At 41.3% G+C, this 18,871-nt stretch overlaps 1 protein-coding gene across 1 annotated transcript in view; it reads right to left on the bottom strand.

Annotated features, from left to right (window-relative positions):
* NEK10 (NIMA related kinase 10) overlaps positions 1–18,871 on the bottom strand; it is a 177,301-nt gene that overhangs the window by 147,989 nt on the left and 10,441 nt on the right. Inside the window, exons 8-12 of the mRNA XM_081933724.1 lie at positions 16,828–16,869; positions 14,806–14,884; positions 14,124–14,191; positions 10,640–10,719; positions 7,681–7,767 (exon numbers count right to left, since the gene is read on the bottom strand). Of these exons, the coding sequence (XP_081789850.1) occupies positions 7,681–7,767; positions 10,640–10,719; positions 14,124–14,191; positions 14,806–14,884; positions 16,828–16,869 (356 nt within the window). The remainder of the gene's footprint in view (positions 1–7,680; positions 7,768–10,639; positions 10,720–14,123; positions 14,192–14,805; positions 14,885–16,827; positions 16,870–18,871) is intronic.

Genomic DNA, 18,871 nt, shown 5'->3' with positions numbered 1-18,871 from the left:
ATGTGAAGTACCACCCGTCTGGGTGAAACACACACAAGTCCGATCGGATAGAAAGGGCCACTAGCTCTGAAACCCTCCGTGCCGATGTTATGGCCACCAGAAAGGCCGTCTTAAGTGTGAGGTGATGTACGGTTGCCGACCTGAGAGGTTCAAAGGGCGGGTCAGTAAGGAAGTCCAGGACTTTGGTCAGATCCCAGGAGGGAAAACGGTGAATGACAGGAGGGCAGACATTGGATGCCCCTTAATGAATCTGCGGACATGAGGGTGCAGTGAGAGGGGCTCATCACGGTGAAGAGATAGAACAGAAGAGAGAGCCAACACCTGCCGTCGTAAGGTGTTTGGTGAAAGTCCCTTATCAAGACCTTGTTGCAGGAATTCCAGAAGTTGGGACACTGAAGCCTTCAGAGGGTCTACTCCTCGGGCCCGGCACCAAGCTACAAAGGTCTGCCATGTAGATTCATAGATCCTATTCGTAGCTGGGCGGCGGGAGGCCTGAATGGTATTGATTACAGTCTCGGAAAGATTATCTGCCCTCAGGACCGCCCGCTCAGCTTCCAAGCAGTTAGGCGTAGCCAGCGCAGGTTGGGGTGGTAGAGGGAGCCCTGATGAAGGAGGGACAGAATCATTGGTAGAAGCCACTGAGGTTCCACAGACAGATTGATCAGGTCTGCGTACCATGGTCGGCGTGGCCAATTGAGGGCGATTAGGATGAGATTGGCCTCTTCCTCTATCACCTTCCAAATTACCCTCTGAATTAGGAGGAAGGGAGGGAATGCATACAGGAGACCGCGAGGCCACTTGCACCTTAGGGCATCCGTCCCTTCCGTGTATAGAGACAGGTACCTGGGCAGCTGGTGGTTGGATGCAGTTACGAAGAGATCCAGGATTGGAGTTCCGTACCTGGACGACATCTGAAGGAATATGCGGCAATTCAGGATCCACTCCGCCGGGTCGATCGTTGTGCGGCTCAGCCAGTCTGCTGTGGTGTTGTCTGAGCCCAAGATATGCTCGGCGTGTATAGAGAGAAGGCTGGCTCCCGCCCAAGTCCCTAGGTGAAAGGCACACTCCATGAGAGACACCGCTCTTGTCCCCCCCTTGGCGATTGACATGCGCCTTGGCTGTAGTGTTGTCCGTCCGGATGAGCACATGGGTGTTGTGAAGGGAGTTCTGAAAATGGAGGAGAGTCAGGTGGATGGCCTTTAACTCCAGCCAATTCATATTGAGGGATAAGTAGGAATTGGTTCAAAGATCCTGGGCTACTTGACTCTCCAGGTGAGCTCCCCAACCCATTAGACTCTTGTCCGTTGTTACCACGAGACACGGAGGTTCCCTGAAAAGAGATCCCTGAGCTATAGCTGGGGAGATCCACCAGTCCAGAGAGCGCAGAACCTCTGGAGTCAGGCTGACTTTCACTAGGGAACAGCTGCTGTTGGTCTTCTGGAATGGCAGAAGAAACCACTGGAGGCAGCGGCTGTGAAGCCGTGCCCAAGGGACGATGGAGAAGCAGTTGATACAGCTGAAGAAAAGGGAGCCGTTGCCTCCTTCGTACCTCCTTGGCTAACTCCCTGAGACTGCTCTGGCAGTCTTGCGAGAGGAAGACTTTCCCCTGAGAGGAGTCTATGAGGGCTCCCAGGTGCACCAGGTGAGACGTGGGGATGAAGTGACTTTTCTCCCGATTGATGGAGAACCCCACGTTTTGAAACACCTGAAGGGTGTCCTAGAGATCCCTGAGGGCGAGATCTGGACAACAAAAGGATGTCGTCAAGGTAGCAGAATATCCGGATGGGCATAACCTGCAGATGGGCGGCTACGACTGAAAGAACCTTTGTGAAAACCCTCGGGGCTGAGGACAGCCCGAAGGGAAGGGCCTGATATTGGAAGTGGTGGCCCGCATGAACGAAGCCGAGAAAACATCTGTGACGCCTGCGTATGGGCATGTGGAGGTAGGCCTCCGTGAGATCCACTGATGTTAGGAGATCGTGTCTGTGAACACTCTCCAGAATTGAGAGGAGAGAGTGCATTTTGAATCTCCTTTACCTGATGAATTGATTTAGAAATTTTAGATCGGGGATGGCCCTCCAGCCCCCCGAAGACTTCAGCACGATAAAGAGACGAGAGTAAAAACCCCGCCCTTCCTGGCTTGAAGGCACAGGTTGAATGGCCCGAATGTGGAGCAGATGGTGAACGGCCTGCTCTACCAGGAGCCTTTTTTGAGGGTCCCTGGAGATTGGGCACGTGACAAAGTGGGTTGGAGGGCAAATCCAGGAGAAGGCCGAATCTGATTGTGGACTTGACCCACACATCATTGGTGATGTCGTCCCAATGATCCGCAAAGGCAGGCAGACGTCCCCCTATTGGGAGATTCTCCAGTCAGTCACTTCTTCTTTTTTTTCCAAAAAAATTTATTGGTTTTTACACATATATGGGGAAATACCATATATGGTATACAAAATTTTTTGGGAACTCCCACACTGGTGTTAGTAACCCATCCAGCACTCACAGTTTTAACAATCTTAAAAACAAAATACAAAAAATAAGCAGAAAATAAGATCTTATTCTGTAATGTTAACCATGTGTTCATTCATTTTCCTTTGTCACTTTCTAAAATATCACCAATTTTTTATTTCAAAAAAATTTATTTTTGTGATCTGAGCCTTTTTGATATTGCTTCTTCCCCCTGCCCCCAGAGGAGCCTTCAGCCCCTCCCTCCTTCTTATCCTGCACTATGCTGCCACTCCCACCACCTTCACTATGTTCGTCCTCTAGGAGGAGAGAATTTTTTTTAATGAAGACTTCCGCCTCCTGTACTGTATTGATTCTAATCCTATTTCCCTCCCAAAATATCAACATTCCTTCTGGCAATAACCATTCAAACCAGACTCCTTTATTATATAATTTCTTTGCTAAGGAGGAATATTTCCTCCTTCTCTCTCTTATCTTTTTTGGAATCTACTTAAGAATGGTAATTTCTTTATTTTCATATTTCAATGGTCTCTCCCTTTGTGTCTCAAGTACCTCATCCCTTGTGGTTCTCCTGAGAAATTTAACATGCACCTCCCTTGGAACATTATGACTTCTAGCATATGCTGAATTTATCCTATAGACTAGATCCATATCCCACCACAGCTGATTTTTATCTCTCTTAATATAATCTGCTAATATTGTACTCATAATATCCTTAAGGTCTTCATTTTCTGTCTCTGGTAGGTTCTGGAATCTAAGAAAAAAGGACATTCTTTCAAATTCTATTTTTGCCAGAAAGTTTTCCAAGTCTGCATTTCCCTTCCGGATTGTTTTAATTTCTTCCCCCAGTCCAGTCGCTCCCTCCTCTAACACCGAAATCTTTTGTTTATTTTCTGCAATATGATTTTTAACGTCTCTGAGTTCTTCTTTGAGTTCCGTCATTTCTTTTTTCAAGTCATTCTGTCCCCTCATCAGTTCTTGGAACATTTGAGTAACAGATAGTTCTTTTGATCCCTCCCCCACCCCCTCCTGCTGTAATATGTAATCTTTGTCTGTTGCATACTGTGGCTGGAGGAGGCATATGTGGGGGCTGAGAATGACTTGCCCGTCGGTATTTTCTTCGGCCCCATTTGTTTAGAGTTCCGAGATGTCAGTCTTTTTCCAAGAGAATGGCGTCTGAGGATTGCGCAGCTGTGCCGGTCTCCAAAATACAAAACAAAGCCGACAGTGGCTGTTTACACTTCACAGTTCCAAGGCACAGAGGCAAACAAATGTAAAGTATCTAATCAACAAAGTTCAGTAGAAGCACCTTTTGGGAAGAAGTCTCGGTTTCCCTCGGAGAGAGTAATAAGGCAGAAGGTGATTTCAAGGGGCAGACTTCATTTATGATTAGATCAAACAAAGAAGGGCGGGCGCCATCTTAGCTCCTCTTTCCACAGGGAGAAAGAAAACAGAAATCTCCATCCAGGTTTTTAAAGAAAAAAGGCTCCACAGTCATTCCTAGTGATCATGATAAAGATCTTTCACCATTGGCTAGCTCAAGGGACAACTCAGCCTTTGTTGTCTCTCTTGTAAGGGAGATCGTTCAAATGCCGCTTATTCCGAGGGGGGGTTAGAAGAAAGAAAAAAACCCTCTAATCTCCATTCAAATAGGATGAACACAAAACTTACAAAGGTCTGCTGCTTTTCCTTTGATCAATCAGAGGGTTCAGGATGGTTCCCCTAACATCAGGATCCTGCCGCACTTCTCCAGATGTATTCTTTCCTCCGGATCCATTCGGCAAAGAGGCAGGCAGCGCAATGCTGTCCCTCGCCCCCCTCCGTTCCCCGGCTCCTAGGCGAAGCTGAAAAGCACCCCCGCCGGCTGCCGCCTTTTGGGGGACTTCAGCAAGCCACCCTTCCCCCTGTGCTCCTTATGGAGCCAGCCGGGGAGACAAGTGGCAGGCAATACGTCCGTCGCCTTCAGGAACCGGAAGAGTCAGTCACTTCTGACTCTTAAAGGAACAGTTGGAATTGTCCCTGAAGGGTTTTCTGGGCTGGAATCTCTGGTTGTTCCTGCCTGATCTATTGGAGAAGAAGGGGGTCTATATGGGAGGGGCCTGTTGTTGCGGACGGGAGGTGGAAGCATCCCTGTCCTGGGCCACGAAAGGGCTGCCTGCAGTAAAAGGATTGGCTCCGACCTTCCTGCATTTTAGTGGCCGGTTGAAGGGCCTTCCTTTTATCCTTGGACTCTACCAGAAGGGGCTCTAATGGAGGGCCAAAGAGAAGTGATGAAGAGTAAGGGGAGGAAGTAAGCCTCCACTTGGCCCACATTCTGCCACTGTTTTAACCAGAGAAGCCGGCAGGTAGAGATGGAAGATGCAATGGCTTTGGACACAAAACAGGTCGCATCCAAGGAAGCATCTGCTGTGTATTCTAGGGCCGCCTTAATCTTGTTAATATCCCTGCAAGCCCTAGAATCCCTCGCTGGAAGGAAGCTTGAAGTTGTCTCAGCCACAGGAGAACAGAGCGACTAAAGAAGGAAGCAGATGTGCCCGCTCTAACAGACCAAGCTGAGGCCTGGTGGCCCTTGATCAGAGTTTGTTCTATTCTCTTGTCCTCAGGTCGCAGAGTTTCCTCAGGAGCTGCTGAGGCCGTGCTGGGAGAGGAAAGAGCAATTATAGGTAAATCAATAGAGGTACCTCCAAAGCCTTGGCGAGATCTGGAGAGACATTGTATAGGCGCTTATCCAAGGCATTGGGAAGGGGCACAGTACCTGGAGATGCCCATTGATTCTGGACAACTTCTATGAAGAAGCGCGGTGATGGGATCACCTCCTTTTCCACCGTAGGCAGGGTGAAGAGTGGACCAGTGGTGTCAGCCTTGTCTGCTTCCGCAGTCTGAGTCGTCTTAGGAAAAGGAATGCCTGCAATCTTTCTGGCCTTAAAAAGGAGAGCGCGAAAAACAGCAGGTTTAAACAAACCAACAAAGGGAGATGGATCGGGGGGAAGATCCTCATCCTCCGATAGATCTGAGTCTCTTGCCGGTCGATTCTCTCCCCCAAAGACCGACTGTTGGTTGGAGATGCCGGTTAGGTCGTTCGATGAAGAAGCCGAGAGTTCACCATCCCTGCGCCTGGAGCTAGAGGAAAAAGCAGACCTGTGAAAAGCAGAGCGATTAGAAGAGCTGTGTTTAAGGCCAGCAGCAATACCACGTTCAATGGCCTCAGAGATCATATCAGCCATGCCTGGCGAGTAAGAGCGGCGACGGCGGGGGAGGGGGGAGAGATATCTTCCTGGTAGAGTGGATCCTCCTCAGGGGTAATGCTTCTGCCACAATCCGAATCATCCCCACTGTTGGCCAAAGCCTCTGTGCCCCTAGCATCCTCGGGCTGCAGGGTTGAGGCAGCAGGGGAGATGTCATCCTCCGAATCAGATGATAAGTCAGGAGAAGGGCTTGAATGAACAGGCCTCTGGGCCCAAAAAATGCAAGGCTCAGTGTGCTTAGTCTTGGACCTGGCCTTCTTAGCCGGGGCCCGCAGGGCCCTGTCTTCCTCACGAGAGGAAGGATCCTCCATGCCCCCCTAGTTAGGCCTTGGATCCTTGGGAGGGGGCTCAATGGTTTCCTCAGGAGCAGGCCTACGCCTGCGGCCCCTAGGAGCAGGGGGCTCAGTGGTAGGGGCTGGATTCGTGGCGACTGGAGGCAGTTGAGGCTTAGGGATAGGAGAGGAGGCCATAGCCAATACTCACTGTTTCTTACTCTTCAAAATGGCCACCGGACAATTTTCACGGCCAAACAAGATGGCTGCTGAGGCTGAAGAGCCTATGGGCCGGCGCCACGAGGTAGCCGAGGCCGCGATGTAAGCGTGGGCACTGAAGGCTCTGCGGCAAGGCTGTGGGGCAAAGGGCGAAGCCGTGGAATGGCAGCGGTGGCCGGAGTGTCGATGCCAAGGCGCAGCGGCAGCAGCAGCATTTTCCAGCTGCGAGGAGGCCCCACACAGCTTTTCCGAGCTCCCTGCAGCTTTCGGAGGCTCCTGATGGTGGCGGCGGCGGCAGTCAACGGAGCAGGTAGCAAGGCAGAGGCCTGGGGTTCCCTCGCTGAGGGGAAAACAGCTTGCAAAGCCTCCCACGGCTATTGCAGACAAGCCTGCTGCTCCAGGAAGCCTTAAAAGCCCGAAGGCAACACAAGGCAAGCCTCGCTGAGGCGAGGCAATACTCTCTAGCCTCCAGAGGCTCTTAAGAGTTAGTTTGAGCTTCAGCCGAAGCTAAATCCGAGTTCAATTTAGATGAAGCAATTTTGTTAGTCATTTTGAGGAAAAAAAACCAATTAAATCCAATTAAATCGAATTAAAATAGTCAATAATTGAGAATTATTTGAGGAGAAAATGATTAGCACAGCCAGTTCCAATCGAACTGAGTCTAAAAAAGCGGGAGCATGCTCCACAGAGACGATCACTTTGGTAGACTCAGTTCTATTGGTTACTGACTGAGTTAACCCATGCATGACCGCTGTCTCCACCAACTTGGGAGAAGGGGTTTCTCACACAACAATCTGAAAGGAAGTTCTCCTGAATGCATCCCAAGTATCTGTCACTCCATTGCTTCTACCCTGGGGTTTTGGCTAGTGTCACACCTGGAATACAGCTGGATACTCAGAAACTGGAATCTGCCTCTCTTATCCCAGCCAGGTCACAATACTGAATACAAAGTTGGTTTTTCATCAACAATCAAGTTGTGAATGAGGGTGGCCTTATTGTAGACCAACTTGGTGTTCAGAAGCACCAACAATGAGGGCCATTCAAGAACTGCCATCTAGGGGCCTGGAATGGATCATAGAAATAAAAATATTTATTACATTGAGATTCTAACATTCAGTTAGGAGCTTACAGCACTGCATTTAATATTCCTTCCTTCTATTTTTTCTCATAACTATCCTGTGAAATTTTGGTGGTTAAAAAGAGGAACTAGTTCAAATCGCTTAGTGAATTGCTAGAGCTAGTGGCATATTTGAAACCAGATCTTCGCATTATCAGTTTAACTCAGTCACTTTCATGGTTAATATTTCCACTAAATATTTCCACTAAGCAAGGTATACTATATCTCACTGTCAGATTTGGGGATTCCCTCATATTATACTTCAAAAGTTTTAAGTGAACAACTTCAGAGATAGAATATTATCTAAATATCTAAAAATCATTAACACAAAAGTAAATTGACATGTGAAAATGACATATCCCACCTTTTAGAGAGTAAATCGTATTCATGTAATATCATCAATAAATTTTCAACAACGTTCAGCTCACTTATTTTCTCACGACATTCAGGGCTACAATAAAAACATTAGGGAGATTATTTTTGAAACTGAACTGAATTTGAATATTATCCTAAATTACTGAGTGTATGATTTCGGAAGTTTCAGAGCCAGTAATATATTATTTGCTTTCCTTTAGAGAAATGAAATATTAGAGCCACTGAACCCCAACTTCAGCAATTTTCACACTATTTCATGGGTTGGCATGAATGAAATTGGGAAAACTACATGCCATCTAATTCTGGAGCAATTTCTCCACACTGAATCTCTAATATGATTAAAATTGGGACTCCTGGTAATGAGTAGAGCCCATAATTTGAATGTTTCAGAAAGCAGATTGCATTATGTCTCTGACACTACTACAACAATCAAAAAACACAAAAGAGTTGGTAAAGCATGCTTTGTAGTGATAGGTTCTCCCTTTTAAAAGCAAATATATTACAATACATACAAATACATGCACACATCTGTTGCCTTTAAGTATGGATCATTGGCTGTAACATTGTGACAATCTGCCCTAGCTGAAAGACAAGGTAGCTAATCCAGAGGTTGGCTTGACTGGCACCTCAATTTTACTTCAACACTAGTGATAGAACATTATTCTAGTTCATCTGGAGGCTAGTCTGAGAAGCTATGAAATAATTATAGTCTGTCTCTGTCAATGTCTGTCTTTAATTTTTTTTTATTAAATAAAATACTTTATTTTTTTTTTGACTTTTCAATTTCAACTGAGTCATAATGATAATGTCCCTGCAGTCACATGATTCATTTTGAATGCTTGGCAACTAGTTCACATATACGACTGATTGTGGTCAAATGACCATGATTTTCAATGTTTTTATGCTGGTTTGTAGTGGTTTTAATCATTTTTCAGTGTTTTTGCTGCTCTTCAGAAAAAAAATGTGAATTTGGGAGAGTGGATTGAGGCTTACAATCATGTAATTTGCTTAGCAACCACAGAATTCAGACTGCTGCATGATTTACTTAACGGCTGCCATTAAAAAACAGTCATTAATTTGTGTCCAGTTAAATGTCTACCTTGACTTATAACTGTCCCAACTTACAATTGAAATTCCAGTCCCAAATACGGTCATAAGTTGAGGATATCTGTATCTTACTTAAACATTGTAGTTAGACCAATACAAATATGTAATTAAGTAAATAAGTAAGTAAACAAACAAACAAACAAACAAATGCCCCTCATAGCAGCCTATACTAGTTCAATCATGCATCTTAATAAAGTAATTCTAATTTGTTTCAAATAAGCTAGTGCATTTTAGAACAAAGAAAAAAATACTAGATTCCCTAGAGTTATCTACTGGCTTATTCGACTGCATTATTACAATTCGAAGTATGATAAAAGTACATACTTAATATAAACAGTATATCCCCTTGCTCCACTATAGTAACATTATGCATAATGAAAAACAAAATCGGAAATAGAAATCCGAAGAAATTAAAAGGCGAAGTGAACATAGTTTACACCAGTAATATTTTATAGCATATACACCAAACCATTTCTATATCTTTCCACACTTTCTACTCTTCAAGTCATCTGTGATTCTACCACATTTTCCCACTACTTCATATATTATCTTTTATTCTTTAAAATTCTCATCTCTTTCTTCTCTCAGGAAGAAAGACTTACTACAACTTTTTCCTGTTTCTTTTGACCTATTCACTTTTCTATCATTTATTCAGTTTGCAATCAGTCCTCATTTCATTGTCCCTACAGGTAATCCTTGACTTAAGACCTTAATGGACACCAGAATTTCTATCATAAATCATGATCATCATAAGTCAAGACACCCACGTAACTGACCAATTTTATTACTTTATTTACAGAGGTCATTAAGCAAATGACATAGGTATTAAGTGAACACAGTATTGTTAAATGAACGCTGCAGTAGTTAAGCAAATCCATGTATTCCTATGACAATTTTTTTGCTGGAAACTATCCAGAAAGGCCAGAAATCAGCAAAAATCACAGTAAATCACAGAAAAGGAAATCAGTTGCCAAAATTCAGTCATGTGACTATGGGGGAGATATGGGGGGGAGTCCCTTCGAGGAGAGGGGGCGGTCTATAAATTCAATAAATAAATAAATAAATAAATGCAGCTGACAGAATTCTGGAAATAGGTAGCTTTTGAGGGATCTGTCTACTCAAAATTTCCACTACGGGTTCTCTAGAACTGATCAGAACCTGCTGAATACCATCTCTGGATGTGTCATAACTTTGGCTAGTCACTAAGTAGCTGTTTGTAAAACTTGGGTTATCTGTATACAACCAAACTATCTCAACATACTTTATTCACACTAGACATTCAATTTTGAAATAAGTCCATATTTATTCACCTCAATTTCATTCTTTACCCTCTCCCTTATTTTACTACAATATTTAATTGACAAAAATAATAATAAATATAAATCTGAACCAAAAGCAGATTCAGAAAATGTTCATTAGAAAGAATATTTGACATATGAAAACTGATCATATACTACAATTTCATATCTGAAAATTTTCATTTGATGTTGCAATCAACTATCAACATAATTTATTTATTTAAGCATTAATCCACTTAATTACATATGTTAAAATGTACTCACAATCGTTTCTATTAAAAATCTGGCAATGTAGTATATGTATACATATACATGCAAACTTTTGTGTATTTGTCTGCAAATATTTACATATTCAGGCAAGTTAGTGTCTGGAAGTACAACATGGCACCTGACACAGTCCCCAGATGAAAAACATGTCTCCATTAAAATATCAGAAATAAACACCAAAAAATTGTTTGGTTTTAAATTTATTTGTCATAATTATTAAGAGGAAGATGTCATGATAAATGAAAGGAATAAAATAGCCAAGAAACTGAAGCTTACCTTTCTGCCAAGCTTGTGAGAACAAGCAGTGAACCTACTAGCACATTATTTTCTCTAGTTCCTAGTAAATTAATCAAAGTCTGTAAAAGCAAGAAAGGAAAAAATGAAAATATTCTTCTAGATCTAGAAGCTATAATGAACTGTGTTTAAAAAGTAAGTTTTACATATTTCTTACACAGTAGCATTAGAAACTGAAAAAGTTCTAAAACAATCTTCAAGAAGTAAACCCATACCTCTGTACTGTTTTGAGTCATATTAAAAGGAAGAAAGAATACATTTCCCACACATGTAAATAAAAATCAAATGGTGTATAAAACCAAGAACTATATGCCATCATCAGGCTTGGTTCATTCTTAAATAAAACAGTATCAGATCTGCTTCCTATTACATGCTGAGATTTTAAAAAACTAAGAAATACATGACTTTGGTGGGAGGATGGCTTACTGTTTCCCAAACATATGTCCGTATACCTCTGCTTGTTATCCCAGTGCCCTCCTAAAGCTGAAATAGCCCAAATGCTATGCTCTGAAAAGGGTATTTTCCCAAATATCCCATCCAAAAGCACTGTGTGCAAGCCACATAAGGCACCTTGATGTGCCCTGAGGAAAGGGTGATGGCCTAAAATAACATGGAAATCACACTGGAAATCTTGTGGCTCTAACTGGTATTATAGATTTCCTGTAGAAGCAATTCTTTCAGACTGTTCCCTAACCTCTTCCTACAGTCTTTTTAAGTTGCAAGGGAAGTTGGAAATCTGGCTTCCACAGGTACAATTTCCTTTTCTAAATCATTGATTAGAAGGTGTAGAGCCAAAAGTGAAAAAGTCTATGCCTGATATAATGCATGCAATTGGAAGTGTAATTTCAAAATACTCAGCTCGTTCTTCTGGAGCTCATGTTTGTTTGTTTGTTTATCCAGTTATCCTAAGATTTGTAGCAACTTGTAGTAATGAAACATCAAAGAAATTAAAATATTTACACTAATAACTTCCAAGCAATTCCCACAGCAAAATTTAGGATGGCAGGGAAAAAGCAGCTTTGTGATGTTGTTTAAGGGCTCTGACTGAACGTAATAGAAATCTGGCTTGTAGTAATTCCATATCAGTGATGCCATTAGTCCAAGGTGGACCAAATCAGAAACGATCTGGATTTTGTGCTTGTGATGGAAAAATGAAACTTTGTTTTTGGTTTTGAGGATTAGATAGGTTTTTGTTATAGAAATGGCTGGTGTCTATTACTATGTAAAAGTAAAAAGTTGAAGTTGCAATGTACTAAAAGATGCAGAAATCAACACTTTTTCTTTTTCCCTTTCTACTCAACACTTTCTCTTTTTTCCCCTCCCCTAATTTCCCATTATTTTCATTTTCTTTTCTATTTTATATTATGATAAAATAAAATAAAAATGTTGATACCCAAAGAAACAGATACAACATAAATGCTTTCCTAGAGATACCTTAGCACATAATGGGAATAGGTCAGTGCGTCATAGCTGTCTAAAGAACTTTAAAAAGACTGAAAGTGAAAAGATAGTACATTTCATTTAAAATGTTTGTGATTGCTTCATCTTATTGATAATTTAGGTAAACAATATAAGGTGCTGTTATTATATCCTATGTCAGTGATGGTGAACCTATGGCATGCGTACTGGAAGTGGAATGCAGAGCCATCTTTTTGGGTCCACGAGACGTCGCCCATTGATCTTCCGGGTTCTAGCGTGCCGGCTAGCTGGTCTCCGCGCACTCATGCATGCCAGAAACCAGAAGACCAAGTGGCCGGTTTGCCTGGGTGTGCCGGAAACCAAAAGATCATCTTCCTGGTGTGCTCATGTGCACTGGGCAGCTGCTCTTCTGGTTTCACATGCACATATGCACCAGAAACCAGAAGGCCAGGTGGCTGTGTGCATGTGTGCACCAAAAACTGGAAGATTATCTTCCCGGAGTGTGCATACACACTGGGAGACTGCTCTTCCAGTTTCTGGCATGCACACATGTGTGCTTGCACACACGCTCCCGTTTCACCACTCAGTGCCGAAAAGGTTCACCAACACTGCTCCATATCAAAGCCTGACAGAGATTCTCTTCCTTCTCCTCTTATATTAAAGACAATCGAGATGAAACATTTCTTTAGTTCATTCTAGCTATCTGGGCTAGGCTGATGTTTACATAAGTCACTTAATTCCTTTTTCAAATACACCACTGTACTCCTTTACATTATTACAATTAGGCCCTTTCTCTGGAATGGCTAATTTTTGAAACAAGTTTCCTTGCAGCAGTATTATCAAAATCATATGAGTTTCACATATGCTTCTTTCAGACCTGATTTTTGATAAAATTTTAATATGCTTCAGTGATTTATTGTTAATTTCCACTATAAATAGATCAATAACATCATACATTTTCCTAATCTTAATAGTATAGTACTATTCATGAATGAAGATAAGTAAATATATGTATCTCAGGATAATGTTGCAAGATCCAATCTGAGTTGGTTACCAGGAACCGAGATTTACTCTTCTGAGCTTTCGGGCTCATACTGAAGTCCATCCTCAGGGAACTTCTCTCTACTAGAATATGTTCTTTGAGCTATTCTATGAGTTATATTTATGTAGATCCTTCTTAATGGTTGATTAATGTGTTGAAGGCTATTGGCTAATTGGCTATTGTTTCCTTGTGCTGCCAGGTCCTCGACTCCTAAGGTGATAAATCAGCACTCCTGTTGATTTATAAGGAGCTAATTTCCCGGGTTTCAATCATTTTCCTGGCTATCTTTGTATCTGCAGGACAAACAATCTTAGTAGCTGCAAAACTGAATGTTTGTCCTTGCATTGCAATGTGAAGCTACTAACAAATTCTGCTATTCTCATCTGACTGCTCACTTGCATTCTTACAATCTGGTAGTTAACTTCCTCCCCATCTGTCCTACATATTAACAGGGATAATTCGTGCACTTGATGACCCAGCAGATTACATTAAAAGTATCTCCCACCTCCAAGCAACCTTTGCAATGCATGATTTTTCGTCATATCATAATCGCTGGGCAGTGTTCAATGCCCACTTGCAGATCTCGGAAGCTGTGTTCTACTGCTTCTGAAATGTTTTTGATATGTGTGGGCCATATAGTTAATATTGTATCTTTCTTCCTTTCTCTCCTTTGTGTGAGGATGGGCTTCTTGTAATAAATGCTTGTGGGTATCCATTCTGCCTGATTCGTTCACATAGGTACCTTCCGTCCAGTTGTTTAGCTTACTGGATACTACAGTGGGTTCTCACTCTCCATACAGTGTGCCAGATGAGAACAATGGCCACACAATAGACGATGGGCTCCAGTATGAGCCTGAAAGCTCAGAAGAGTAAACCTCTGGTGACTGACCCAGATTGGATCTTGCAGTAATTTTCATTTGAGAGATCTTATTATTAATTGAAACCTAAAAAGAAAAGAATAAGTTTCCAAGAAACTGATTAGTTTCATTTCATTAATTCATTTACCTTATGCACTCCACTGGCTGTAACCCATTCTCTTTGATCTTTAACCGCTGAAAGTTTTTGAATAATATCTGTGAATTAAAGAAACTGAATAAAATGAAACTGAATAAAATATCTCATATAAATTTTTTATTCTGAATAATGTTGAGGAGAAAAACCCATGGTATATTTACAAAATAGCAATCTGTTTAGAACTTAATAGATCCTGAGACATGATTTTGAAGATTCAATGTCAGATTTAAGATTTAAAATGATCAAGTTGATCATCAAGACTTGCCAATTTTAAAACAGATTAGCGCATTTTTAAAAAAATGGATAGAAATTTAATCACATAGCTGCAGGCCTTTTTTGCCTGTCCCATGTGGCTATCCTTCAAAAATACATTAAATCAAAATGTGAAATATGTTCAGCCATGTTCAGAAAAAGCCATTTAAATTAGTGTAACCTCATTATTCCTGACTAAGTAAAAATCTATGGTTTTATTGGGTCAAATTGAACAGGGTTTAACTTTGGTATTTCTTGAAGACTTACAAGTCTCATTTGTTTATTTAGTGTTACTTGCTGTGTTAGAGCAATTTCAATATCAGAAGTCTTAGAAATACTAAATATTTCAATCAACATTCAATCTTCTTATTTCATAATTTTACTACTTCATTTTATTGGGAGCTAATTACTTAAAACTTACATATCATGTTGACTAATTTGTCTATGTTATGTTGCTCCTCTCCATAGGCAAGATAATCATTTGTTACTGTTTCCATATACTGTAAATAACAAAACAATAAAAATATTATATCAAGAGAAGGTTATAGTACTATTTTATAAAACATATGCTCCGAACTTGTAAATGGCGTACTTTTTCACAACATACCACATAATATTACAAAAATAAAACAAAAGTTTCATTATTATGACACTGAGATTGCCAGGAAAAAAAAGTACTAATCCAAAACATTTGTCAGGTTTTATATAATGGCTTGGTAGTACCCCCCAGAATTGCTGGGAGCCAGGCAGCATTTAAATTTACCTATTTCTGCTCTTTTACTTCTTTCCTGATACTTAGCCACTTACTCAGTTCTTAGCTTATCTTAATATAAACTTTTAGGCATAACTCCAAAGCTTAGAAATTTTACTGAATACAAGGAATTCAGAATCTTTGAAATATATATGGGGATATTAATAGTGCATATTTTATGTTATTGTCTTTCCCTTCCAACTTTCTAACAATAATTTCTTAAAAGGAAAACAGACTGTCAAAGAACACAATGGCTGGCCATCACCAAAGCTACCACCCATAGCAGAGAAAAACTGAAAGACCCGTGCAAGATCAGAAGTGGAGAGACCTGGCCCACAGAATCATCAAGACTCAAACTTGACTGAATGGATAACATCAACATTATAAAATTTAGATCAGGGATGGTCAATTAATTTTTCAAAGGGGAAATTAGAAACTGGGATGCTGTAACAGTCCCATGCCACTCTGCTCCTGCAGCTATCCCACCGATGCCACTGATGCTGCAGTGATATTTTGCCACCCACCAGCACCATACTGCCCACTCCTTTGCTGCTGCCTCACCCTGATGCCCTGCCCCTAGCCACCAAAGCTGCAGGCCTGATGACAAAAAAAGACCTAGTGACCCATCAAGTCTGCCCTTTGTTTTTTTCTTTTTAATTTATTTAGATATTAAATAAATGGCTTATGTAGTTAGAATGCTAGGTTGAAAATCTGCAAGCCTGCATTCACAACCCAAATGCTGCTGTGTTGTGGGATGAGCTCCCATCATTTGTTCCAGCTCCTGCAAACCTAGCAGTTCAAAAGTGTGCAAATGCCGAATAAATAAATAAGTACCAATTATGTGGGCTCATTAACAGGGACATGAATGGAGCCCCATCTGGGTGTCCCCTGGGCAACAGTGATATCACTGGTTAATCTTTTAAACCCCAAAAAACCTCCTGGAAGCTTCCAAAATAAATATGAAGATTTTCATTTTTTTTATTGTTATATTTTTTCTGGATGATGATTTTGTTTATCTCAAGCATGTTTAAACTCATTTACTGACTACAAATTAATACTAATGTCAACGTCTGAGACAGCGCACCTTATTTTGCTGGCTTGGTTTGGAACTATGACAATTATATTATACCAAATAATAGCAAAGTATGAAGCAGATTAAGCATTTTGACCCTTTGGATGATTTGGCATTTTTTAAATTTCTCATTCATTCTTTAATGGGATATAGCCCTGGGAATAGAAAAGAGATGAACAAATAATTAAAGGAGTTTCATAAAAATAACTCAGAGGCTTTACAGTTTGATGTTAGTCCTTTAAAGCAGATGAGGTCCAAAAAAAAGAGGAACAGCAGAATTTCAGAAATGTTTCTTTATAATTGCTGGGTATCGTAACAGAATCTTGAAAGCCTTTCAGAATTTTTCTCTACTACATTTTATACCAAACTAAGTTCTCCTTTAACAATTCATTTATCCCTTTCCCATTCCCAAGGCTAGATTTAGATTTCATAAATATTCTTATCTTCGCTCATCTCAATCTTTTTTTATTATCTCAAAAGATGAACAGCCTTTGTTTAGTGAGCCCCTGAAAACACAATATTTTGTTTGTTTGTTTAAATTAATTTGCCATTTATTTTACCATGGGGCTACTCTTTTGACGACTACGTACAAAAAACAATTATTTATTTTAGAATAGTACCTGTGCTAAACTGTCAATTCCACTCAGACTGTGAAGAACTTCCTAAACAAGAGAAAACAAAGGTAAGCATGTCAAATGTATTTCCAATTATACTATTTACTATTTCTTTAAATTTAGCAGGAAGGGTATGAATGTCTGCCTACTAAGGAGTTCCATCTGGCAGGACCCAGGCAGCATGCCTGTACTGCTATGGCCCCTGCCCTCTGGAATATCATTTCCTCTGAGATGAGATTGATCTTATCCCTGCTTGACCTCTGAAAAGTAGCTAAAACTAAAACATTTTTCATCAGCCTTGGAGATCCCATGATGTATAAGCAAGATGGCTCTGTGATGTCAAGTGACTGTTCTGTATTCTTGGGTTTTGTCATGGGTCATGACTCAGACACTGAGTTTGACTTTGAAGAAGTCACTCCAGCATAACCTGTAGAGTGTGAGCATCACAAGATGGAAAACCAAAGATCAATGAAATAACAATGATATATGTTCTTCAAGCCAGTGAGTGCACCCAGTGAGTGCAGAGAAGAGAAGAGCAGAGACATTCCATCAGGTGTCTAGCCAAGAAAGCAGTAAATATCTGGACAGTAACAGTTGGTTGTAGCCTGATTTAAGAGGGAATCCTGCAGGAAACATCCAATTCATCTATGGCTCTTTATGGCATTTGTATGGATTCTGCCTGTGAAATTATGACCTTTGGATTGATCTGGTTTTTAGAATCTTGGATTATTATCATGTGAAATTTCACATGATTCTTCTTCTACATCACCGCCATCATAGTTGGAAGGGGTTCTTTAGCTCTTCTAGTCCAAACTCCTTTTCTGCAGAGACCCTATATCATTTTGGACAAATGGATGACCATTCTCTTCTTAAAAGCCTCTGGTGATGGAACCCCCATAACGTCTGTAGGCAAGCCATTCCACTTGATAGTTCTCATTGTCAGGATGACAATGATAGTTTGGTTCTCTATTAGTTTCCATCCATTGTTTCTTGTCTTGCCTTCTGGTGCTTTGGAAACCGTGCATTTGGTTTTTCTTCCATAAGTGCAAAATCTTCCTTTTCTCAACATTGGATTTTGTTAGATAGGATCTGTGTTCAAGTCTGTCAAGATCCATCTGTATCTTGGGCCTATCTTCTGGGGTTTGGCTGTTCCTGCCAATTTGGCTTCATCTGCAAATTCGATGAGCTCTCTTTCTATTCCCTCATATAAATCATTTACGAAGATATTGAAGAGTATTGGGTCTAAAACAGAACCTTGGAATACCCCACTGCTTATTTTCCTCTATTTAGATGTACTGTATTTTTTGGAGTATAAGATGCACCTTTACCCCTCCCTAAAAGTGGGTGAAAATTCAAGTGCATCTTATATAACGAATACAGGCATTAATAGCCTTCTGAACCCTCGAGCATCGCATTTTCACCCACCCAGGGCCCAGAAGCACTGCAGTGCTCTGCATGGCCTGTTTTCACCAAGATCGGTCCCCTTTTTGGTCTTCCAAGCTCTCCATGCACCACGTTTTCACCCTGCCTGGTCCCCAGAAGCACTCTGCAGTGGTCCACATGGCTCATTTTTTCCAAAAAGGGACCATTTTTGGGCTCCCAAGCCCTCCGGGTGTCTTGGTTTCACCCTCCCAGGCTCCCAGAAGCACTCTGCAGGCCACAAAATGGGTGAGGTTTTGGTGAAAACAGGTCCATTTTAGTGAAGGGCCCAAAATGAGTGAGTTTTGGGTGAAAACAGGCCCATTTTTAGTGAAAATGGGCCGTGTGGAGCACTGCAGAGTGCTTCTGGGGGCCTGGGAGGGAAAAAATGTGATGTGCGGAGAGCTTGAGAGCCAAAAAACAGACCCATTTTTGGCAAAAGAAATGGATCAATTTTTTCCAAAAACGGGATGTGTGGAGCACTTCTGGGGATCAGGGAGGGAGAAAATGTAACACAGAGAAGCTAAAAACTATTTCTTTCTTGTTTTCCTCCTGTAAATTTAGGTGCATCTTATAGGAACCAGGTTAATCTCCAAAACAGAACACTTCAACAAGAGAATAATTATGGAAG

Source organism: Natrix helvetica (genome assembly GCF_964273705.1).
Source record: "Natrix helvetica genome assembly, chromosome: Z".
Lineage (NCBI taxonomy): Eukaryota > Metazoa > Chordata > Lepidosauria > Squamata > Natricidae > Natrix > Natrix helvetica.
The sequence above is the reverse complement of the archived record's forward strand: the minus strand, read 5'-3'. Positions and strand labels throughout refer to the sequence as shown.